Source organism: Gopherus flavomarginatus, chromosome 1 (genome assembly GCF_025201925.1).
Source record: "Gopherus flavomarginatus isolate rGopFla2 chromosome 1, rGopFla2.mat.asm, whole genome shotgun sequence".
NCBI classification, from domain to species: Eukaryota; Metazoa; Chordata; order Testudines; family Testudinidae; genus Gopherus; species Gopherus flavomarginatus.
Window position 1 is genome coordinate 259,720,220 of NC_066617.1, and position 25,995 is coordinate 259,746,214.

The 25,995-nt window shown below is 37.5% G+C and overlaps 1 protein-coding gene across 4 annotated transcripts in view; it reads right to left on the reverse strand.

Moving 5' to 3' along the window:
* Positions 1–1,325: 1,325 nt before the first annotated feature.
* Positions 1,326–25,995, reverse strand: part of ATP11A (ATPase phospholipid transporting 11A) — a 267,235-nt gene continuing 242,565 nt past the window's right edge. For 2 of the 4 annotated variants that reach the window (XM_050947517.1, XM_050947527.1), the window contains exons 25-29: positions 22,801–22,936; positions 16,110–16,175; positions 14,836–14,939; positions 11,015–11,180; positions 1,326–2,266 (exon numbers count right to left, since the gene is read on the reverse strand). In XM_050947517.1, the coding sequence (XP_050803474.1) occupies positions 2,009–2,266; positions 11,015–11,180; positions 14,836–14,939; positions 16,110–16,175; positions 22,801–22,936 (730 nt within the window). In that variant the 3' untranslated portion in view covers positions 1,326–2,008. Of the gene's footprint in view, positions 2,267–5,453; positions 5,559–9,209; positions 9,299–11,014; positions 11,181–14,835; positions 14,940–16,109; positions 16,176–22,800; positions 22,937–25,995 lie in introns of all 4 variants that reach the window. The other 2 variants (XM_050947547.1, XM_050947537.1) reach the window with 2 other exon arrangements.

The following is a 25,995-nucleotide window of genomic DNA, read 5'->3' on the forward strand; positions in this document are numbered from 1 at the left end:
AGCTACAGTATGAAAAATATTTCAGTGCAAAGGCAATTTTAAGATTTCTAAAAAATACATTATAAATAATTTGTTAACTGCACACAGGAAATTTGTCACTACTACTGGTATAAAACGTATACCCATATAAGATTATTTAAAAAATATATACACCAGTGTTTTATGTAGGGGACAGTTCTAACTGACCGACATTCAAGTATGCAATGGTAAATATAAATATATTTATATTTATTAATATTACAGTATGTGACCAATATGATGGCATTGTTTGAAACCGAAAACTGCTACATATTAAATGGTAGAGATGTCCTAATATCATTCTTTAGGACAATGAATGAGGTTGTCAGACTTTTCTCTAATCTTTGGTATAATAAAGTTTTCACAATTCACTTTTTAAAAATTCTAGGTGTTTTTCCCAGTGTTTCTTAACAGTAGGTCACTGGTTCTTACGAAGAGTTCATTGGAAATGTTTGTGTGAAACGTTTCCTAATGAATTGATTTTACTTTTATTTTAAAAAACATGTACTTCTAAGTTATTTTACACAAAAATGAAAGCCTCCCCTTTCCCCCCTTACCTACAGCATTACAAAGTCTGCAAACAATGCCTTGGCCAATATTTCTAATAAAGGCAGCAGCTCTCATCCCAAAAACTAAGTTTCTATTTAGAAATAAACTTAACTAATGGCCTGCCAGAAACATTCATGGAAATGCTTATTAATCTGTTATTTACTATGGGTACATTAAAATTGATCAGTGTTAGATTAAACCTTGAGGCATTTTTACACCCCAAATAAAACACTGGACAAAAAACAAGCAAGTACATATCTAAGTAAAACCAGTGCAAGGTAAAATTAATGCTGCAGAGAGACTGGAAGCACAAGCTGGCTATAATGCTTTAAATAATTCATACATCTTGTAGTCAGACTCATTTCTACCAGAAATATGTTTTAACCCACAGTAACAGACACATGCCATCTAGTGGTTAAGTCTCAAAAGACTAACAAACGTATACTGGCTTCTTCATAATAAGATACATATAGTGGACCCATTAGCCATTAAGTTAAAATAAGAATCAAAGATCAAAAATGGAGATATTAAAAAAATCCTATTTGAGTAGCATAAAAGATTGGTTATGAACAACTATTTCCTATCATTGACAGGAAAAAGCTTAACCCATCAATCCTTTCTAATATTTATACTTTAGAATCATGCACATACAATTTTCCAGAGAGGTAGCTGGGTGATAGGAGCACTGGTTAATTTATTCTTAAATTCAGACATTTTAGGCTAAAGTCTTAAATTCAGTAACTGAGTAAATATCAATAATGATGGCTTTATGTATTTGACAGCCAGCTTGACTCCATATGGTGTGTATCTAGTCTAAGCAAAATGTATTTTGTCTACCTTTCTACAGGGGAAACTAACTTAAAACCATAGTAGCCCTGATTTGGTCACTTACAAGGAAGTGAATAGTAGAGAGTGTTTCCTGAAAGTAGATTTGCGCAGATTTGCTCAGTTTGTTCTACAGAAAGAGCAAAGAAAGAAAAAAGTAAAGAGGAAAATCAGAAGCAGCACTTGTTAAATATTCTTTAAGTGACTTTCAGTGGAGTTATCTGAGGTCATTGCTTCTGGCTGAAAACTGAAACTGTTGATCTCAAAATGTAGGTCATTGACAAACTATACACTTCAAGTAATACAGAAAATGACTAATGACAACAGAAGCAACAAACGCACAAACATCTTGATACAGCATGAAGAGAATTTCTAGTGCTATCAGTCTCACAGTACCAGACTGTGCGGATTTTTCATTGCTGCAGCAGTTCAAAACATAAAAAAGGGGCCAACAGGCCTGGAAAGATTCATACTTATAGCTCTTGATCCTATTTGTCTGAACATTATTTCAGACAGGAAAACCCAAGTGTACTGTAGTACAGTTCTGTGACATGTTTCCTGTTTTTGCAAAAAAGAAAGAAAAATGCAGTTCTTAAAGCCTTGAATTGGTGATCTGTCATACGGATGTTTCCAAACCTGACCCACTGTAGCAGTATCTTGCACTGGAATTGCAACGGTTATTTGAATAGCCAAAGATAGATGGAAGTATTGAATAATCATTGCCTCTCCAGTGCGTAAACATCCTTTTTTTAGAATGAGAATTAGACCTCCTGGCTGGGGAATTGCTGCAGTCATTGCTCCTATATCTTGGGTTTTTCAGAGAGGCAAGAGGTGTAAATTCTGAAGTGTGGTCCCGACAGTGCCTGGACATAATCTGTCAAGAAAACAGAAATAATACACAGTAAGTGGACAATAAAATAGCTAAATATCCTAAAAAAAATTTCAGAGAGGCACTATGCCTTTGGCACACACATACTGCTCAAAAGAGCACCACTGTCTGGCTTGTTTGTTTCAATCAAAGAGGCAAACCCAAAGTGATGAGCAATCAGCCAATTTTTACATGATTAATTTTACATTAGACTTAAAGATTAGAGAGCCAGCTATTCTTCATACATGAAGTTGAAAATGTGCTCATTAAAGAACAGAGTATGGGTTAGAAGGATCATTTTCAATTTGAGAATTATTACCAGTTTACATTATATTTTGCTATACTGCTTTAAATATCTTTTAATCCTTGACCTTTTATCAGCGTGCAGGAATTTTAAAAAGGCCAGAATAATTTCATATATTTTGTCCAGCATTTCCAAACAGAGAGAATTCTCCTCAACTAGTTTATGTTAATTGATGAGAATGCACAGTAGGGTTAAATGCACTAGCTCTTTACTTCTGCAGATCTAAATTTAGATCTTGCTTGGGTTACATATGGATCTATTAAGGCAATTTATACCACACATCACAATATTATCTTAGTCTAATCTTCCATTAACATTTATCTATGCTACAAAATCACCCCAAAACCTAGCACAACGGGTAATATCTACCCAGGAAATACTCAGGACTACAATAATAGCAGCATCGCATGACGAGACTGAAGTACACATGCACTGACTGAGGGGAAATTTGCTTCGGGCCTTCCCGAAGCAGTGGTCTGTTCTCCTCTGCAAATGCACACATAACTAATATTTATGGAGTAAAGAAGCTATATGATAGAGAGGAAAATAAACCTGAAGTATTATTCAAGCCAATGCGATCAGTCACTTTCTCAAGAGTAATGAATAAACCATTAATAAATAAATCATTAATAAAACCTACCTCTGGCAAAAGGAGGTAAAAAACATCAATGTTAGTCAGTTCACCCCCTTTCTGTTTATAAAAGCTGCCTGAGACATTATTTCTTTCATAACAATCACATTCCTCAAATACTACTTGTATAGGCTCAAGGGCAGCAATAAGGGTCTCTTTTTAATTCCACAGTATAATCACTCTCTGAAGACAAACGGTGAGACAAATACAGGGAATTATTCAGCACAGGGGTATTTAATATAGCCCAGAATCTTTTTAACATATATAGACCAAATACAGGCACTAATTAAGAAGGAAAAAACCAGATAAGTATACATTGCATCTTATGGGAAATTATTTTATAAATGTTTTTAAAGGATTTAAAAAAAAAAGGTGTACAGGAACTATATTTTATATCCCTCAACCCGCAAAGCCAGTTACCCTAAATAGCTGTAAAAATGATGTGTTCTTCTATACATAAAATGTCATGAGCTCAAGGTCTATTTTGAGATCGTCCAGGGCTAGAAACAAGTTATGTGCGTGTCCACAGTGCAAAATTTGGAAACTCTCCTAAGAATGGTATAAAGCGCCCGTTTTTTGTTCTGCAGGCCTACAAGATATCTAAAAACACAGCTGACTCCGCCCCCCACCCCACTTCCCTGCATGCTTCCCCTTGGCTCCCCCACACTGCTATCACTCTCTTCACACACTGTCACTCTGACCTCCCCTTGATTACCCACACTGTTTTCTGGTGCCAGGAAATGGTGAGGTGACCATGGGAAGAGGTAAAGTAGGAAGCAAGGTATATGGATGGGTCCAGGTGGGAGTTTGTTTGGGTAAGACAGCTGGTATTAATGAGACTGGAGACACTGGAGACCCAGGTGCTGAGTCTCAATGTCTTTGTGCTTGAAGAGCTCATGCCCTATGCTGCTTTTTCAGTAGTACCATGGGAAAAAACACTGGCCCTGGGCACACAGGAATTCTGTCCCCACTCCAGGTCCCTGCTTGATACATAGCCCTGGTCTCCTCAAAACAAGATCCTTCTCATACATAACACTCTCTCCCACAACTATCCTTGAAGACCAATGAACACCCCTTCACCTTCTATATTTCCACTCACCCTTCCTGACCCCCCTCACAGGTTCCCCATGGTGACTTCTGTAGCGACACCAGGAGAGGAAAAAAACCCTGAAAAGCAGTTTAATCTAATCAGGGACCTCAGACACTAGAACAGGGGCAGACAACCTATGGCACATGTGCTGAAGGTGGCATGTGAGCTGATTTTCAGTGGCACTCACACTGCCTGGGTCCCGGCCACCGGTCCAGGGGGCTCTGCATTTTAATTTAATTTTAGATGAAGCTTCTTAAACATTTTAAAAACTTTATTTACTTTACATACAACAATAGTTTAATTATATATTATAGACTTATAGAAAGAGACCTTCTAAAAAACATTAAAATGTATTACTGGCACGCAAAACCTTAAATTAGAGCTAATAAATGAAGACTCGGTATACCACTTCTGAAAGGCTGCTGACCCCTGCACTAGAATAATGCATTAATTGTAACTATATTGTTATTGCATAACATCACTACAGGGCAGAATTAAGGTTCTTCCTGTGCTTTAACTATGCTTTTCTGTACCTTAACTTTAAACTTAAAAGAAATCAAAACATGTTAAACTCCAAATTTTCTGGGTTTATAATGCCTATTTTCGAGATAATTACAAAATCCCCGTGTGAATTTTTTTTACCATAAAATTACTGCTATGTACTTTCAATCTTTATGCCATTCTAATGCAGTTTTTCATCCAAGAATATATATCATACAAGAGACATAATACATGGAGCTCCATGTTTGAGTTTTCAGTAATACTTAGAGTATTTTTAAGACTCTGTATGTCTAACATCTTGTTTTGTCTGTATCTGGTCTATACACGTGTCTGAGAAGAACCTGGGCTATGACGAATAAACTGCTAATGGATAAGTATTGTTTCTCTGTATACTATGTATTCAGCACCCAAGATATAGCCTGAGAACAAGTAGTTTATAAATATAAAAGCAATTGTCATACAATACTTGTGTCTGAGACAAAAAGACTTTACCTGTGATATGACATACATCATACAAAAACTTGGATATCCAAGAAAATGGTCATGATATTATATCTCAAAACTGGTAAGGCACAACAAAAACTCTGGAGGAAATAGGTTTAGTTGTAAATAGCACAGCACACCAATAAAAATGACTTCAAACTGGCAACATGTGCAATACTGTTACCTAGCATTGATCTAATTATGCCTCGGAAGCTGAAAGAGTTCCTTCAAGAAGTGGCCCATCGCTGTTCGCCAGTGCATTTAGAGTTGTTTTATGTTTCATACTCTTCTGCAAGGATGAGGAAAAACACTGAGACTACTGCTGAATACATGAGGGAAATGAGTGAATTGCTCAAGATATAAAGAATAAAAATCTGACTGTTGTATCAAGGTCATATAAAGCAACAAATTTTCCAGTATAGATTTTTTTAAAAGTTAGGTTTAAATCAAAATGTATATTCCTAATCCTGGGGTTAATTCCTTGAGCCATACTGCCCACTCAGAATGGCTTTAATCCCATTCTGAACTCCACTGATAAAATACTAATCACTCTCTCAGAGATCTATACAGCGTACCATAACTAACTAGTAATGTGTATATGTTCTCCCGCACTCTTTTGACTATTAATTACAGCAGAAAAAATTCTTTGTACTAACAAGAGATTTCCTTATGACACAATCAAATGACTTGAGAGCACAGTGCCTATAAGAATGTCAAAATTGTCCTTGAACAAGGCTATTAGCTATGCTGGTAGAATATTTATTTATGAGTAAGGCTAAGATTTTGTCATGGATATTTTTAGAAAAAGTCACGGACAGGTCACGGGTAATGAAGAAAACTTCACGGAAGCCAATGATCTGTCCATGACTTTTACTAAAAACATCGGTGACAAAATGGGGAGCTGCGGAGTCCCCACACTATCTGCGGCGGCAGGACAGCTGCAGGGGCTCCGGCTGGAGCTGCGGGGTCCCCCCACCATCCATGGTGGCCAGGAGCTGAGGGAGTTCCCCTGTCACCTGTGGCTCTGATGGTCAGGCGCTCCCAGGGACTCCCGCTACTCAGGAGCTGCAGGATACCCCAACCACCTGCAGCAGCTTAGAACTCAGACAAATCCCGTAGCTCCCAGCCACCGCATGCTGAAGTCATGGAGGCCCATGGAAATCATGGATTCTGTGACTTCCACGACCTCTGTGACAAAAATTGTAGCCTTATTTATGAGATGTCAGCTCAAAGTGCTCAGCCACCAAAATTAAGGAGCAAATGGTCCCCTTTACTACTTTGCAGAATGATTCTGTACTGAAGAAGTAGACAGTTGCACTTGAAACTGATGAGGGTTGGTGCTACAGGAGGTCAACTTGAAGACTACTCGTTCAGATACAGGGAAAGGGTCAGTAGTTGTCATGTGATTCAAGTTCTTCAAAGGTAGAATCTTGTCCTCTTTTTTTTCTCAAAAGGGAAGAAGCCAACAACTCGACAAAAATAATAGTTTATTGGTCACTGACATAATATAAACACTCTAGTTCAACAGGCTATACTCATAGGAAAGTGGAAGTATGTAGAGTCCTTATTATTCCTTTCTAAAGCAAAGTACCATTTTGGCTCCTCTAGAAACAACAAAGGGCAAAGATTTCATAACAAGGTGGATGACCTGAGATTGGGACTGAAGCAAAATACTAAAGAGAAAATATCTGTCAGCAACCAAATGGAAGGGAAAAGGTGTTTTTTTAAATGAGTTAAAATGTAAAATTACAGAGCGAATAAAAAGTGGGACGAAGAGCTTTTGCATTTTTCAAATGAATGTTGCCAGATATTAGACATTTCTGCTGTTAGTTAGAGGGAAGAAGGAATAATGGTAGTGGAAATGAAATAAATTAATGCAGTTTGCGTATAACACAGGACCACAGTGTATGATAGATAACAGAGAAAAACACCATACACGTGTAATTTCAAATTAAAGGGCCAAATTCAGCTTGCCTCACACAGGCAAGTAGTCTCACTGTAATTATTGAGCTTACTTGTCTGAGAGGTGCCTAAAGTTACTCATAGCAATAGATTCCTCCAAAGCTTTTGCAGAAGTATTGATTGCTTTATCCCAGTGAAGGAAGGTAGATAGCATAAACAACACCCCTCTCGTATTGAACTTCAAATAGTGACAGACTTTAAATGACGTTTTTTAATGGTAATGGATGGTAAATAGCTGCTCACCCACACAAATAATCTCTAGGTTAGAAATAGAAAGTTCCGTAGAGCCACAATTGATTCCGTATATTTTCAGCTGTTGCAGAAGCCCTCTAAACTATATTTTAAAGAAGGCTTTATCATTTTAAGGGATGCAAAAACTAAAAATCATTGCTGTTCAAGCTGCTAGTTCAAACCAATTCTAGTATATTTCGAAGAGAATTTTAGCCAAAAATTTGAACTTCGAAATTAATTTCATATGTCCTCCCTGTGACTTATGCAACAACTCATTTTTAAATTACAACTTTAAAAAAAAAAGGAAAAATTCTATTTATTATGCTGGTCAGTCAGAATATATGAATATGAAATCTGTAATAGAGACTGGCCCCACTGAAGTCCATGAAAGCTTTGCTATTGACTTTAATGCGGACATGATTTCACCTTAAATTGTTCTATAAAAGGGCATTTTTCACTAGTCTATTTCCTACATTTTTGTTAATTTAAATATTTTGAATTCAACAGTTGTTTCTGATCTTATAGATTCTTTTTTCTTTCTAGAAAGCAACATAAGATTTCATGAAATAGAATACAAGGAAAATTTCCTTTAAAAAATGAAATATGTTTGCTGGAAATAATGGCTGCAGAACAAATGATCAGAGTTGCAGCATTTTTCACCACGGTAGTGAAGTAGACACATTACAAAAGAGCCGTTAAATGGCTTAATACCATCATTTCTGTATTAAGTTAGAAATAATGGTAAAACCAATATCATCTTGCCTAAGGGCTTCATCACTTCTTTGCGTGGTGAAGAGTCAACTTAGTCAGTTACAATGCAAGCACTATGTGCATTCATCTACAGAAACATCGGTGCTTCAGAAAGGAGGGAAACAGTCACAGATCTTTGATTCCTGAAGCAGAAATAATGCTGCATAAAATCTGAATGACTGTGACAAAGATCAGTTTCAGAGTAGCAGCCATGTTAGTCTGTATCTGCAAAAAGAACAGGAGTACTTGTGGCACCTTAGAGACTAACAAATTTATTTGAGCATAAGCTTTCATGGGCTACAGCCCACTTCATCGGATGCATGCAGTGGAAAATACAGTAGGAAGATAGATACACACACATACACACAGAGAACATAAAACAATGAGTGTTACCATACACACTCTAACAAGAGTGACCAGTTAAGGTGAGCTATTACCAGCAGGAGAAAAAAACCTTTTTGTACTGGTAAATTAAAATGGTCCATTTGCAGCAGCTGACAAGCAGTTGTGAGGAACGGTGGGGGGGGAGAAGAGGGAGGGAGATAAACATGGGGAAATAGTTTTACTTTGTGTAATGACCCATTCATTCCCGGTCTTTATTCAAGCCTAATTTAATGGTGTCCATTTTGCAAATTAATTCCAATTCAGCAGTCTCTCATTGGAGTCTTTTTTGAAGTTTTTTTGTTGTAACATTGCTGTAGCCCATGAAAGCTTATGCTCAAATAAATGTATTAGTTTCTAAGGTGCCACAAGTACTCCTGTTCTTTTTGTGACAAAGATGACTCAGATAACCACTAATGATATGTAAACATTTTAGGATAAACATGAGGAGGAAAAAACTATTCTGAAAAGTATTTTTCTCTGAAGTATAGTAGTTTATATGTGAGTCAGAAGTGGAGACAATGATAACAGTAAACAGGTGTTGATGATAATTAAGCTTTCTACTGTCTTTTGAATGAAATGGCCAAGCATGCAGAAAGGCAGAAAAAAAAATCACCTTTTATTCCATTAGAAACTTAGACTGCTTGAAGTCTGAGAAAGCATAAAGATGGTGGACTGCTCAACAGAAAGGCACTGATGTTTAGTCTGATTTCCCCAGAAGATTGTAGGAAGTAATCGTGCACATCATGTATGTTTAAAGCAAGGTAGTGGTTATTTAGGCAAAAGCAGGTTGGAAGATAGGAGGAAAGAGAGAGAGAGAGAAGAAACAAATACAAGGGATAAATCTGGTTAAAAGCTAAAGATTTTCTAGTGATATTAGAGCTTATTAAAAATGAACATTGCCAGTGTTAAGCCCACACTCTGCTTTCCAGCTGGTTCCTTTTCCAACATTAACACATAATGAGAAATGCCATTAGATATACATCATCGCCCCACCCTCTTTTTACTTTGTTTTATAACCCATCCTCATGCTCTCTCCTTAGTGTTTTTAGCCTGAGCACCTACAGCCTACATAGAGATCAGAGAATTGATGATATAGTGAGCTTCTGTAAGTAGCAGTCATGTACCGAAGAGTCCTATCTTCAAAGGTCCAAACGGAAAAATGCTACACTCTGATCTGTGCAGAAATCTTGTTCCAATATTCTGCTGTTCCTACAAGCTTGGTTTTCCTTTTGAAATGGGTCAGTTATAGTTTTATACATACAGGGAATGCAGACTAATGGCACTGAGAGTTGCCTTACAGATATGAGAGTTTTAAGGTTGGAGCTGGCCTGATGGCCCTCGGCAGTAGTGCTGTGAGCTATCATCCAAACAACCTGAGTTTGGCTCCATTCTCATTCATCAGTAAGTGAATTTTGCACTGACACTATAGAATAGTTTCTCCTATTGGCTGATCAAAGGAATGGGGAAAGTAGAGATCTGAAAACAGGCTTGTCTTTCAATGATGTGACTACAGTGCATGTCAGTGCGTTTGTAATTTAGTATATTGTGAATATATGCATCTCATATATGTGACTATTAATTCTAGAAAGAGTATTGAAAGAAACAAAAATAAAGATAAAGTTTAACTACAGATGAAAAGAGCTAACAGCATTATGAATTAGTAATATTTAAATCAGTGGTTCTCAACCCATGGCCCGCAGGCCACTTGCAGCCCAATTATCACACAGCTGCGGCCCATGTGATATCCTTTGCATCATACGAGTAGTATATATATTGTATGGATGCAGCCCACACAACAGAGAGAGCTGCATATGTGGCCCAAAATGGTAAATATGTTGAGAACAACTGGTTTAAATACATGAATTTTGGTAAAAGCCACAGTCTCACCAGTGACAGCAAACAAGAGTAATATAGTTTCCAAGGAAATGATTAGATTACATGGGTCATATAATGTGATATTTTAGCAGTATTAAACTACTTAGTCATCATATGCATATTAATCTTTAAATTTACAAATCCTGGATTAATTAAACAAACATTCCTATAATCTTCTCTTGATATTGGAGTGGAACTTCTTTAGCAAAGAGTTACTTTGGATTTGGTTACAAAAAACTTGCCTTCTTGCTATTGGCATTATTTTGTGCTCAGGAAATGCCTTTACATGGTTTTCCACTGTATATACCTGTAATGAACTGCCTGGATCAGTCCATCAACTATTTCTCAACAGTCTTATAATTTATGAAGAGTTGATCAAAAAGCTGTCTTAGTGAAATTTCAACACTGCAGAAAATGACTAGCACAAACTTATCACTAAACAAACATGATTTCTATTCTCTCAATTTATTGCTTCTAAAATGCTAAAGGGCTCTAACTTTTCATAGTAAATATCACTAAATCTACTAAGATAGATATTTTTACCTGGGTTCTTTCTGTTGCTGTGGGCCACAACTGTCTGCATAAAACCTTCTTGAGTACATCTGGAAGAAGGCTGACAGTTATGAGCAAAATGATACCCAGCCATGCAGGACCACTTGACAGCATCTGCATGAAAACATAGTACATCCTCTGATAATTGAGAAAAGGCCTAGTGGGAAAAAGAAAAAAAAGAAATTAAACCTCAATGGACCATCTAAGAAAAAAATTCCCAACATTGTTAAATATAAAAACTGGAGTAGCAGAGTTGTGTGAAACGGTTTCCAATTTGCACAGAGTTCACTTTTCAGTTTGTGGGAGTTCATCCATTGGTGTTTCACTTCATATTTCACATTCATACAAACCAGAAAACTCAGACAAGCTTAGTTCGAATGGCCTCCACCTTTTGCCTGGCTTAGGCCTTGTCTACACTACTGGGAAAAGTGGATCTAAGCTACGCAATTTGAGTTACGTGAATAGTGTAACTCAAGTTGACATAGCTTAGATCTACTTACTGCGGGGTCAACACTACGCGATGTCAATGGGAGATGCTCTCCTGTTGACTCCACTTACTCTTCTCACTGTGGTGGAGTACAGGAGTTAACAGGATAGTGATCTGTGGTCGATTTAGCGGGTCCCCCGGTAAGTATAGACAAGCCCTTAGTGTCAAAACCACTGTAGTTTGTACAATATTTTAGCCTAAATCATTCTTCCTCTGGCCATTGAAGGAGAATGATTATCAGCAACTCCAGCCCCCAAATTAACCACAGAATAGACGTGGTCTGGGATACTCAACAGGTCTCCCTTCCCTCTCCAAATGTTCCAGTCTCATCCTCAACATTGCCAACTCCAAATGTTCAAAAATCATGAGTCAGACTCTAATGCCTCCAAAAGACCCCACTCATGATTGGCTTAAAAATTAGGATAAAAAAACATATAACATTTTCACATGCCTTTTGATTTTTTTCATCTCTAGGGGGAAGAACACCTCCCCTCCACAACTTGTATGTTATCTCAGGGTCAAAATTCAACCTCCCTGTTCACTAATCGGAGAGGGCTCCACTTACCCTCATCTATCTGCTGGTGCGTGGAAAACTTGCCTTTCTATCCCCTTCCCTCCTTTGAAAGGCTAGGGAACAGCCACATTCTTATTCTCCCTGTATGGTCCTGTACCCTATCTATTCCCTACATTCATTTGCCTCCCATATTTTCCTCTTTCTCCTCAGTCTCCTCCTCATCACATTCTCCTGCATTCCTCTGGAGTCTGTCTGCTGCCTCCCACATTCCTCCCACAGCCATCTCATGCCTTCTACGTCCCTAGACTCTATATATTTCCTTGTCCAGATCCTCAATACATTCATTTTCTCTGCTGCCCTCACAGACGCATTCTTTGTACCTCCATTTGTGCATGGCCATGATCATATGGTGACTAAGGAACAATTGTCACTTTTATCAACAAAGGTTAAAGGGACATCCATGGCAGATGGCAATCCAGCCTTCTTTTGAAAACCTCCAGTGAAGGAGCTCCCACTACCTCCCTAGGCAGCCTGTTCCTTTGTCCTACCATTCTTACAGTTAGAAAGTTCCCCCTGAGATTTACTCAAAATCTGCTATGCTGTAGTTTGAACCCATTGCCTCATGTCCTGCCCTCTGGGGCAAGAAAGAACAGCTTTTTCCTGTCTTTTTTATGGCAGCCTTTCCAGTATTTGAAGACTGCTATCATGTCCCCTCCCACAATCTCTTTTTTTCCAAACAGAATATTCCCAGTCCCTTCAGCCTTTGCTCATATGGCTTGCATTTCATCCCTTTGATCATCTTTGTCGCTCGCCTCTGGATCCTTTCCAATTTCTCTACATCCTTTCTATACATTGGTGACCAAAATCGTACACAGTATTCCAGCTGAGGCCTAATCTCCCATGACTTGCAAGCTATGCCTCTGTTAATGCAATCTAAAATTGCATTTGCTTTTTTTGCAACAGTAACACATTGCTGACTCCTGTTGAGGTTGTGACCCACCACAACTCCCAGATCCTTCTTAGCAGTGCTGATGCCAAGCCAGTTATCCCCCATTCTGCATGTTTTTTTCCCTTAAGTGTAGCACTTTACATTTATCTTTTTTGAATTTCATTTTGTTGTCTATTGCCCAGTTCTTCAGTTTATCAAGATCCCTCTGAATTTTAGCTCCATTCTCCAAAGTGTTGGCAACCCCTCTCTCAGCTTTGTATCATCTGCAAATTTGCCTTCTATTTCTACATCCAGGTCATTAACCTGGGGAACCTCAGTCAGGGCCGGCTCCAGGCACCAGTGCAGCAAGCAGGTGCCTGGAGTGGCCAATGCAAAGGGCAGCCTGTCCGGCTCTTTGACGGCGGGTCCCTCTTGGAGGGAAGGACCTGCCACCAAATTGCCGATGAAGAACAAAGCGGAGGCAGCGTGCCGTCAGTCGTGGCTTCTTTTTTTTTCACTGCTTGGGGTGGCAAAAACGGTGGAGCTGGCCCTGACCTCAGTCATATAGACCCAGTTCAAAAGGGAGGAACAGGGCCAACAGGAACCTTGAGCCCTGCTTTTGCAGAAATAAGAACTGGATAGGCTGCCTCCCAGAAGATTCTTCCTGATCTAGGGGTAGAGGGAAGCAGACCTCCCTTCCCAGCTTTTCCGGCCCCAAATTGGTATGCAAGATACAAGCTAGCAACAGTTCCCTTCTCCATTTATAGATTGCGAGGGGAACCAGCTGGCTCACTCAGTTAAGAAAACAAAGGAGTAAGAGGGTCAGAATGTGCATGTGTTGGAGATAAATGACACAGGTTTCCCATCCAGAAGGTAGTCAAAAGTTCATTGGGCATGGGAATCCCATAGGAAGTATGTGGGTGGAGAATGAGAATCAAGATATTTATAACATGCATGTTTATTCTCCTCCCCACAAATTTTAATAATGTAATTAAATTGATAGTGATTTTTCAATTATATAAAAACTGATTTAAACCTGTTAAAATTTAAATGTGGATAAAGCTTAAGCCATTTTATAGCTTTTAAAAAGTATTATCTAAAGCCATACGCCTTTCTCATCTGTTTGCAGCCAAAAGCATGAAACCAGACAAGTCTCTTGACAAACATTCTCTCCTATATACATCCAATAGTTTTGTAATATGAATTTTCCTTTCCATTTTCCTTGCTGGGGTGGATATTAAATCTTGCCAGAATGTATTCATAAAAATACACAAGTAAGGTAACAAAAGTTCCAGTAGGTGGTGCACAAATTCTGCAATAATAATATATATATTTTAAGAAAAGGCGGCAGAAAGGAAAAACATTTGCTAAAATGTTATTCACATCTAATGAACAGCAGGAATATTTAGCTATCATAACAAATGTAGTATTACTAACACATTTAGCTAGTGTCTGAAATTCAACATAACTCCTTACCTTTTAACATGAACTCGTTTTACAAATGAGTATAAAATGTACTGCAGTATGTATATTAGCACAATAGGGGACCTCTTCAATATGTACTTAAGCCTTGATTAAAAATAGAGTTTTTGGTTTCTTAAAACAATAGACCAACCAGAAACTCAGGTGCTTACTGACTCTGTCTGAGTGCTATTACTCTTCTCTTCTTTAAGAACATTTTTAGCAGCTATTAACCTAAAGAAAAGCCAACTATTCATTAATTGCCATGACTGACATGTTTAAGTTGGTAACTTATATTGTAAATTATAGTACAGATAAAAGCTGAAATGAATTTTAATTGGAAAAAGAAACAGTTGAATATATAAACTTATTTTAAGCTTGTGAAAATAACCTTTGCAATACAATTCACACTAGGTTCCTACCAGATAATTCCTCCCCAGAGGAGGGAAAAGATAATGTAGAACAGCAGCGATCCCCAGATCACAAAGTGGTTTATCCATGTCCAGTAGTGTGTATCTAGTGCAAGCTGAAAGAAAACAGGTCATCTTGGTGTTTATATTATTTTTTAGAAGTGATAGAAGACTCAACAGGAGATGAGGTACAAAGAAAATCAATGAACTATTTAAAGAATTAATCTGAGAACTCTATGCAGAACTGTAGGGAACAACGATACCTTTCTATTTCTATGATAGTTAAGAAAGTTCCCATACCTAAGCACTAATCTTTGTGTTCTGTATTGAGATCCAGTATATGTCATGACAAAGGCTTGACTATTCATTAGGAAATTATAACATTGAGATATTACTAGCGCAGCCCCAAATGATTGTTTCACCGTCCTCCCTCTTGTTCCTCTTTATAATTAGGCTGTAACTGTCCTAGTTTATATCAGTTACAAACTTACGTATATAATTACTGAAAATTGGCAATTATAAACTGCTTCAACCATTAAAAGAATTCTCTCCTCCCTTATAACAAATAATTACATAGCGATGTTCATTATTGATGCTCTCTTTTAATCTAATAGGCTGTACTTATCGAATGATAGAAATACAAGTCATGAATGCCCAACGCTTCTCTCTTTTGACAGTGAAAATCTACTGGAGAAAGTATTCCAACAATGAACTCAGTAAAATCAGCTATTTTGAATACCCTGGCTAAAAAGTCATAAAAAGAATCCAAACAAAATATAAGTATATGTGCATTTCTGTACAGAAATTTCCATTTCATTATACAGAATATGTAAGAAATCAGTATATTTAAACATAAACCAACTTTGATAAGGCATCAGAAAAGGGAAACATCACCATACCAACCTAAAAAGCTGAACTTAAAAAAACCAAACCAAACCAAACCACAAACAGGAAAAATCTGGCAATTCATTGGTAACAATGTGATATCATGTCAAGATCCAACTTTGGAACTCCAGCTAAATCCTTCACCCTCGAGCTGCCAGTAACCCTGCACAGATTCAATCAATGTACAGAGTTTTTTATAGCTTCACATGCCAACAGCTCTGGACAGGAGCAGAATCAACAAACTCCAAAGGAAACCGTGTTCAGTTCTCCGTAAGTAGGATTATATCAAAATACCACATGGAGAGAGTTGGTTTTAGTAAACAGGATAGGGGACAACTGTAGCTATTGATGGGGATCCCAAAGAGTCTCAGTAGATGAAATATTAATATAGAATATCTGACCTTCAATGTAACTGTAAATACTAGCACAGTAAACACCAGCGTTCCAAAGGTCCAGTTTCCAAACATCTATAAAAAAAGATCAAAAGTCATTATAGGTAATGTATTTCGTTGTATCATGATCCAGCTAGGACAAACTATTTGGATATCAGTTTATTTTGCTCATGCACACATATTTCAGACTGCACACAAGCAAAATACACATAATCAGAACACTCAGCCCAAAAGCTCATTGGTTCTTTTCTTTGTGTAAAGAAAAACTGCAGCACAGTTAGTGTATCACTGTACTGTTTCCCATGAGAGCACTGATGCTATCTTCAGAGTCTTAACTGCCATCTTTCTGACCTCCCTCCTCTCTAGTTCTTGGAGTCACATGTCTTCATGGACACTGATGAATGCATCAGGCTGGTAACAGGACAAGTAAGAATGGGATATCCATCATGGAAACTTAGGTATGTATAAACTTCACTGATTTTTTTTTTTAAATATCTTTGAGTAGTTGATACTAGATTTTTTCCTTTGATTCCTCACTACATGCACCTTGAAATAAAATCACCTCAACTACCCTAAATGAACATTGCTTTTTGTAGCATACAATATTTATGGTTCAGGATACCATCATCATACCTTTTAACACCTACACATATATCCATTTTAAAAGCTGTGATAATGATGCAATATCTGAATATCTCATGCTCTAGAGATTCTTCAGATAGATGGCACAGAGAAGAGAACTGGAAAATGATGTGAAGGGGACCTGAGAGACGAACACAGACAAAATACGAGGGAGCAGCTGCTGCTTACTCTGTAAGAGAGAGCATACAGCTCAGGAGCAGATGAGCTGAAGTTTCTTATTCAAATGAAGTGACAGTAGATTTCCAGCATGCTGCACCAGAGGCCGCTGGTTGGTTGCATGAGGGAAGGGCAGACATGCAAAGATTAAATGAGCTACAATTTCTTTCCATTTCATTCCATTTCCAAGATTTATGAAAAATGTGCTATTTTATACTAGGATAGAATTGTATTGCAATTGATAAATATGACTTCTACCTTATTAAAACAAGACACAGAATTGGCATGTATATTTTCCAATTACTAGTATTTGTAATAGAGATTAGGTGTTACTTAAGTAAACTTCAGACATACTATAAATCATTTATTTCAGATACCAACTTTAACATAGAGCTTTAAAACCAAACCAACACCAACACCAACCAACCAAAATAAGTTTGGCTTTTACACCAAGAGAAATAAAAGACCTTTTGTATTAGAAAGTCTCTACCTTGCAGAATTTATAAGTAAGTGTTTTATCTAGTACTACGAAACCCCAATCTCAGTTGGGCCTCTACATATTACTGTAACATAATATGATTATTAATAATATTCTGTCAAATCCATAGTATTATGCATATTCACTACTCAGTTATTTATCTCTAGGTTTTCATAAGATCGTCCCTCACCATGGTATCTGAGCTACTATCAGAAATTATAGTTATGGTAAATAAATCTTGAAATAATGTACCTTAATAGACTGAACAACATGTATTATGATAAAATATCCCAGGTTTTCTATTTTGTTTAACAGAGATTTTGGTGCGTCTTTTAAATTGATTTCCTGTGAAAGAAACCACCAGTTTGGAATCTGGGCTGCATCTCGCTACATTGTTTGTTTGTAGCTCTCCTCCTGAGTTGGTTGCTAGGCTTTTGGTGCCCGGCAAAGTCCTCTCTACCAGCAACATGCCACCCACCAGCCCGTCACCTTTAGTTCACAATTAGACAAGAACTATTGCAGTAGTACTCCTACAGCTTTAGTGATAACTGGAGGACTGAAACTGTGCATGGAGTGTTACAGTGACTGGAACAGGCCTGGCCTGGCCAGCCCCTTATACTTCATTGGATTTTCATCCTAAACCAAATGGGAAGAGAGACAACACAAGATTCTGGGCAACTTCCTGAGCAGATATCAGGCAGGTAACCTGTTACACATGAGAGGCACCAGAGCAGAGACTAGCAGGAGCACAGAGTCAGGTAGAAAGAGTCTTTCCTCCCAGCCATACTTTGATCTAGTGGATCTCCTCAACTACATGTTGAAGAAAAAGGTATGGAGTTGCCCAGGCCTTGACGTTCACCACATTTACTCCAGACTGGTAGGCTCTCTGCAGAAATTATTATTAGTGTTGATGAAAAGTGTAAATTACTATCCTTAGAGATTGTTGTTGCATAAACAATAGAACATATGAAGCTGTGAAAGCTCACTCAATTTGACTTAGTACTGATCTGAAGGGTTGACAACACATGGTGTCACCTCCAGGGATGACAGCTTCGCTTTTTCACATAGTGATCCTTTGTGCCTCCACTGAAGCTTCCAGCAAGGGTGCCTCAGTGCCAACTGTGCTAGTAGTTTCTGTGATGTGGACACCTCTCCATGAGAAAGTAGACAGACACCGTCAACTCATTTTACATAGACCAGGACTCAAACTTCATCATACCAATATCAAATTCTGAATCTCAGTTACAAAGGATACCTTCAACCATATATTATCCCACAGTGTTGATTTCTCATTTAGCTTAAGTTAATTCCATTGAAATGAAGATCACCTGCTTCTGTATTTTTAACTTCTTGGTATTTTTACATTCAATACATTTCAACAGTTCATGCAAATTTATCTGTGCGCAAGAAACATTAAACTAATGAATGATTGAAATATTAAAAGCAGCAAAGAATCCTGTGGCACCTTATAGACTAACAGACGTTTTGGAGCATGAGCTTTCGTGGGTGAATACCCACTTCCTCAGATGCATGTAATGGAAATATCCAGGGGCAGGTATATATGTGTGTGCTAGCAAGCAAGCTAGAGATAACGAGGTCAGTTCAATCAGGGAGGATGAGGCCCTGTTCTAGCAGTTGAGGTGTGAAAACCAAGAGAGGAGAAACTGGTTCTGTAATTGGCAAGCCATTCACAGTCTTTGTTCAATCCTGAGCTGATGGTGTCAAATTTGCAGATGAACTGAAGCTCAGCAGTTTCTCTTTGAAGTCTGGTCCTGAAGTTTTTTTGCTGCAGGATGGCCACCTTAAGACTTCAAAGAGAAACTGCTGAGCTTCAGTTCATCTGCAAATTTGACACCAGCAGCTCAGGATTGAACAAAGACTGTGAATGGCTTGCCAATTACAGAACCAGTTTCTCCTCTCTTGGTTTTCACACCTCAACTGCTAGAACATGGCCTCATCCTCCCTGATTGAACTGACCTCGTTATCTCTAGCTTGCTTGCTAGCACACATATATATACCTGCCCCTGGATATTTCCATTACATGCATCTGAGGAAGTGGGTATTCACCCACGAAAGCTCATGCTCCAAAACGTCTGTTAGTCTATAAGGTGCCACAGGATTCTTTGCTGCTTTTACAGATCCAGACTAACACGGCTACCCTCTGATACTTGAAATATTAAAGTGATTGTTCCTCTATAACCAGGACTTTCACAGTCACCTAATTTCTTTATATAAACCTGTGAGAAACTTTTCATTCACTAGTCAGAACTTATGCATTTAATCCTCTTACCTGTACAACCTGAAGGATTTTGATTTACTGAGGTTTTCTTTTGGTGATCAACTTGATTTTGATATAGTCATAGTTATGGCTGTGTACTATTGTGTGTGCCACTTCCGAAAAATTCAGTTCACTTCTTGATTAGAGAGGCTAGGCTGGACTCTGAAACCCAGGACTTGGGGGTCATGCCAACACATGCTGACTTTCTTCCAGCAATTAGATCTTCAAGTAATTAGAAGACTTTATGGGATGGCAAGTCCAGATTCCCAGTAAAAGCAAACCCAGATGGTGAACATTTTACCTGAAATTCTGAGTATTGTGTTTTGTTTGCTGATTTGCTATGATATGCTCCTACCCTCTTGGCCCTCACTTTCATTCTGCCTCTGACCTCATTGTCCCTGTCCTCCATGATCCTCTCTAACTTTCCCTCGTACCTCTCCCATCTCTTCTTCTCCTCTTTTTTTTCAATGTCCCTATTCCCTTCTTTTGGCTTTCCCACACCGTGGCTCCTATTAACCCAGCCTCCCTCCTGCCTTTTTCCCCACTTTTCCGACCCCAATAATACAATTTAAAAAAAATCCTACAACAAAACACCAAATCAAGCACACACAAAACACACTGTGAAAGTTATGACATTTACCACCTGTGATCACTCTGCTTGTATGTTGCATTCCTTTCCTTACTCTTGGCCTTCTCTATTTAGATTGCAAACTCTTTGGGGAACATCCCTACTCTGTGTTTGTACAGTACCTAACACAATGAGGTCCATAATGCAGTTGGGACATCTAGGAACTGCTGTAGTAAATTGACTACTATTATTATTGACAGAACTTGGACACCTGAATTTTGCTTGTCAGGCAATTGCTCTGGGCCAGCCATTTTGTGGTCTGCTGGCCAAGAGAAATGAAAGACGATGGTTGATAAAGATCACCCAAAATTCCAATAGTATATCACTTTAGAGATTGTAGTGGACCTTCAATAAGATTTCTAAATAAAGTTAGATGCTTTGGGTTTCTGATTTATTTTTAAGCTGAATGTCATGTCATACTCTGGCCTGTCACACTGGAGCTTTTCACTACAGTAAAGGACATTAGCTTGCCTCGCACTTTTAATAGCCTTGGCAGCAGCAGAGGTTTGAGGTGAAAAGCTGAAAAAAAAAAAAAAGAATACCCTCTTGATGCAATATCCTAGAAGTTGTCCGTTTTAACAACTTGGAACCTAAGGTGGATCTTCTAGTGTAGCTTCATGAGACTGTCACACTTGTTTCTCCTCACCCCTTCACTTGTTTTTGACTCTGACTTGTTGTGAGATACTGAATAGATATTGTAAGCCATTCAAAGCTTTCTTTTGTGAGGCACTTAGCACATACTGGATACTCAGTCATTGTTTAGAGTTGATGCTGGTGTCCACGTTTCAGGTGATAACTTATCCCTGACAGCCAATATTTTCAGGAACCCAAAATCCATGCTGAACACTGAAATAAAAGGTCAGAGTTTCAAAAGGTGCTGAACTTCCCTTACATTTTGACTTCAAATGGAACTCAGGATACTCAGCACCTCTGTCATTAGGCTACTTATTTAGGTACCTAAAAACATTAATATAGGTACCTAACCTTAAGCACCCAACTTTGAACATTTTGGGATGAGGCTTTAATATGATTTGGGAACATGGTTAAAAACAATCTGGTTGATCTGCACAAGAAGACTCAACTAAAAGATTAAAGATGGACTCTGAATCAATGCATCTGGCAACAACAAGGGGCTATGCGACTCCCACAGCTGTGAAAGAGACAATTTTATGATTACCAAAAATTGAAACTATGTAGAGTTTTCAATATCAGATTGATTGAAAACATAATTACAGGAGAAACAGAACTACTGTAGCATACTGCACTGCCCAAAGGTAATTCTTTCAATGTACAGGCAAACTTAAAAAGAAGATTTCTGCCTTTTCTCACACAGTGGTTTAGTCTATTACATTCCATGATGTCATAATATACATTCTACTCAAATATTACTTCTCTAGTAAACATAGAATTACATCTGACATTTCTGGACAGATATGTTTAACTTAAAATTGGGTATAAAAATTACACTGTTGTATTCTCACAGTAATTCAGTGAATCTTTTCTAAAGTTGTGGAAATGTCAGATATTATAAATCGCCTAGAGTAGAGATTTTCAATAAGACAAAAGAAATGAGTGGGAAGCACTGATGAAAACACAACAAAATGCAAAGGAAAGCAGAACATTAATATTGTCAAAAAATTATGGTCTTTCTAATACAACTTCCTGGCTGTAACAATTTTTAAAGAAACTAAAAAGGCAGCAACTGCTAATATTTCTATAAAAGGACAGAAGTCATGAAAATATTTGTAGGAAATATTTTAACTGTCCTTTAGTTCAAGAACAGGGAAAGAGGAAATGCACATCATGACAAAACCACAATAGTCTTACCATATGAGTGTTAGTTGTCATTAGCTGAAGTTAGGAAGAGAAGCAAGTAGCAAAAAAGAAAAAAAAAGCAAGACAAATAAAATAGACCAACAAATGTTAATGTGTAAATAACTAAAATGCAAAAGGCCCTTAAAAATTTATATTCATGTCACTGTACCATAAGTAGAAACAGAATGTCTTAAATGATGTAAAATTTATGAATGTTAAACATTTAATTCTAGTCTGTTCTATTTAGGCTCTTGCATGGTGCCCATCACAAGGCTATCCAAGTGACTATCTTCTTAAAATATGCACAAATGAATTAAATGAGTCAAATTATCAATATATTGATGCCGTAGGTGTTAATTATGAAATAGCAAAGTTGTAATGTAAACTCTTACCGGATATTTGGAGTTCAGGTTATAAACTCCCTTCCCCACACCCCGACATCAAAGTAGTATGCAGCCACATGCTGATTACTGATACATGGTATTTTAGCTAAATAATTCTGTTTCTGTTAAACACAGTGTTACATATCACTACTATCTCACTGCCACCCATAAAACAGTTCTCTCTGCAGGAAGCCTTTATGACAATAGTTGGTTACTTTTAATGAATTACGCCTCTGTAAATGATAATTGAACATGTGGGATTTTAAAAGTTACAATTTCTTCATTTCCCAAGTCTAACTTTGATCAAACTAAATACCAACCTGTCCATTGCTGGTCACAGTTGTGTTGTCAAACAAGAAATAGGCACCAAAAAAAAACACCACAGCATCAAACAGTCCCAAGAACGTCCAATAAATAAATACACGCCAGCGCAGAAGAGCATTCTTGGCAATATCCCTGAATAAAACAAGACATATGCACTCAGACTGGCATGCTAAAAAGATCCAAGAAATATGAACTCAACAAATTATTCTGTGAGAAGAAATATTTAAAATATTGTATTTGGAACAATTAAACATTTCCCAGGTGACAAGTGTCTACCAGATCCACATTCATGTCTTTCCATAAGATCTACAACTTTTATCTAGCCTTCTCCACTACTCATTGACTATAATTCTACCAGTTCCCACTCTGATGGTAAATTCTGTATTTGTACTGTACCAGTCCAAGTTAGATTTCAATCTCTTCAAGGAAGGGACCTAAAAGATATGTAATAAATTGAAACACTAGAGGTCTCTGGAGACTTTGCTTTCTTTTCCAGATGGTGCTCTTTGTAAACAAAAAGAGCACAAGACAAACTTATTACTACGATATGGAATGTTAACAACATAGGTGGAGTCACGCTTACCAGAATCAAAGAGTATATTAACATAAAGAGTATTACTAAAATGCTTTCCTTTAGAAAATGTGATTGACTGTTTGCTGGACAAAAGTGTCTGGCTATTGTAAATTTTCCACAGTACATATGAATCTGAATGGTACTGGTTTAATTCTCATACATGGAAAATTGGGACATGGCCTATCATAAAATGGGTCAGAGCAAAACTGAAATGAAAAATGTGAATTATAAAGATGTAAACAGTATTTGGAAACAAAAGCACTTGTACACGGTCTTCCTTTCCAACATTGATGATATCAATCAATATTTTCACACAAATACCTTTTAAAAAAAACTGGGCTCAGGACTTGTCTTAAATTATTGTTCATTGTGAGTAAATTACCCCATTCGTTTAACAGCAATTTGTTCAAAAGAATCCATCAGTATAAATGGCTAAAATAGCATCATGTCTCATGTGGCCTACAATAATTTTGTGCTATTGACTCACAAAATAAGTTTAGAAGATCAGTGGGCATTAAATATGCTATGCTCTCAAAAGCCAAACAAAAATGTCACTCTCCAAAATGAGCATTTTTAAAATATATTTTTTTAAATTGTAAGGTGTAATAAAAATGAGTTTTCAATAGCAGTATGTAATATTGCCCTTAGGATCTAAGAGTTCACCCAACTGTGAAATAAATACCTGGAGTCATATCACACTTTTCAAGTTTATGCTTGGGCATCTATGATTACTCTAAAAATAAGGCACTGGTTTTGCAGCTACAGCAATCCAAACCAGGCACTCATCCTAATGTGGACTGCCAAATGCAGTTTATTGGCAGAGACAGTCATCCAACTGGCAGCAAAGAGTAATCTAAAATAGCTTTAGCATTATTGTTCTGCAAGCTAGTCAACATTTTGCCATTGACTATTTTGGTTTCCCGTGCAAAAGGATCTTGGGGCATGCAAAACTGATGGATGTTTCAGGGAAACACTATGGCAGATTGCAAGCAGACTTGAGGTATTAACAAGCAGCAACAATATGCTTATGGGGCTTCAAAGAAACTTCTTCATATGGTGTCTATTTTGAAAAGCATGTTGCTGCATAAAAGATACCTTTGACTATACCAACATCACTCACCTCTGCAAGAAACAAGGAATTCTGATGGAATTAGATCCAGCAAAGAAAAGATTTAAGGAAAAAGGAGGGAGAAACTGTAGCCTTCAGTCTCTCTTTCCCCTCGAAAGAAAATATTATACATAGATATATAGTGTGTTTTGTTTCTAGAAATCTGCTGTCCTCCACAGATGGAGGCATTAAACAATACTAAATGAATATATTTTTTCACTCTGTAAGGCAATAATTTTCTATTATAAGTCTGAACTTTTGTCTAAGATTGTACATGATCTATAGAGTTTATACAGCTATTGAAAAAATATATATATAGACTGTCACGTGATTAAAAATATTCATCATAATCACAGTGTTAAACAATAATAGAATACCATTTATTTAAATATTTTTGGATGTTTTCCACATTTTCAAATATATTGATTTCAATTATAACATAGAATACAAAGTGTACAGTGCTCACTTTATATTTGTTTTTATTAAAAACATTTGCACTGTACAAAAACCAAAAAATGGTATTTTTAAATTCACCTAATATAAGTACTGTAGTGCAATCTCTTTATCATGACAACTGAACTTACAAATGTAGAATTATGTACAAAAAATAACTGCTTTCAAAAATAAAACAAGGTAAAACTTTAGAGCCTACAAGTCCACTCAGTCCTACTTCTTGTTCAATCGCTCAAACAAGTTTGTTTACATTTGCAGGAGATAATGCTGCCCACTTCTTATTCACAATGTTGTCTGAAAGTGAGAACAGGTGTTAACATGGCACTGTTGTAGCTGGAGTTGCAAGGTATTTACGTGCCAGATGCGCTAAAGATTCCCTTCATGCTTCAACCACCATTCCAGAGGACATGCGTCCATGCTGACGACGGGTTCTGCTCGATAACAATCCAAAATAGTGTGGACCAACACATGTTCATTTTCATCATCAGAGTCAAATGCCACCCGCAAAAGTCTGGTTTTCTTTTTTAGTGGTTCAGGTTCTGTAGTTTCCGCATTAGAGTGCTGCTCTTTTAAGACTTCTGAAAGCATGCTCCACATCTCATCCCTCTCAGATTTTGGAAAGCACTTCAGATTCTTAAACCTTGTGTCAAGTTCTGTAGTTATTTTTAGAAATCTCACATTGGTACCTTCTCTGCATTTTGTAAAATCTGCAGTGAAAGTGTTCTTAAAATGAACATGTGCTGAGTCATCATCCAAGACTACTATAACATGAAATATGTGGCAGAATGCGGGTAAAACAGAATAGGAGACATACAATTCTCCCCCAAGGAGTTCAGTCCCAAATTTAATTAATGCATTTCTTTAATGAGCATCATCAGCATGGAAGCATGTCCTCTGGAATGGTGGCCGAAGCACAAGGGGGCATATGAATGTTTAGCATATCTGGCACGTACATATCTTGCAATCCTGGCTATAAAAGTGCTATGTGAACACCCGTTCTCACTTTCTGGTGACATTATAAATAAGAAGTGGGCAGCATTATCTCCCATAAATGTA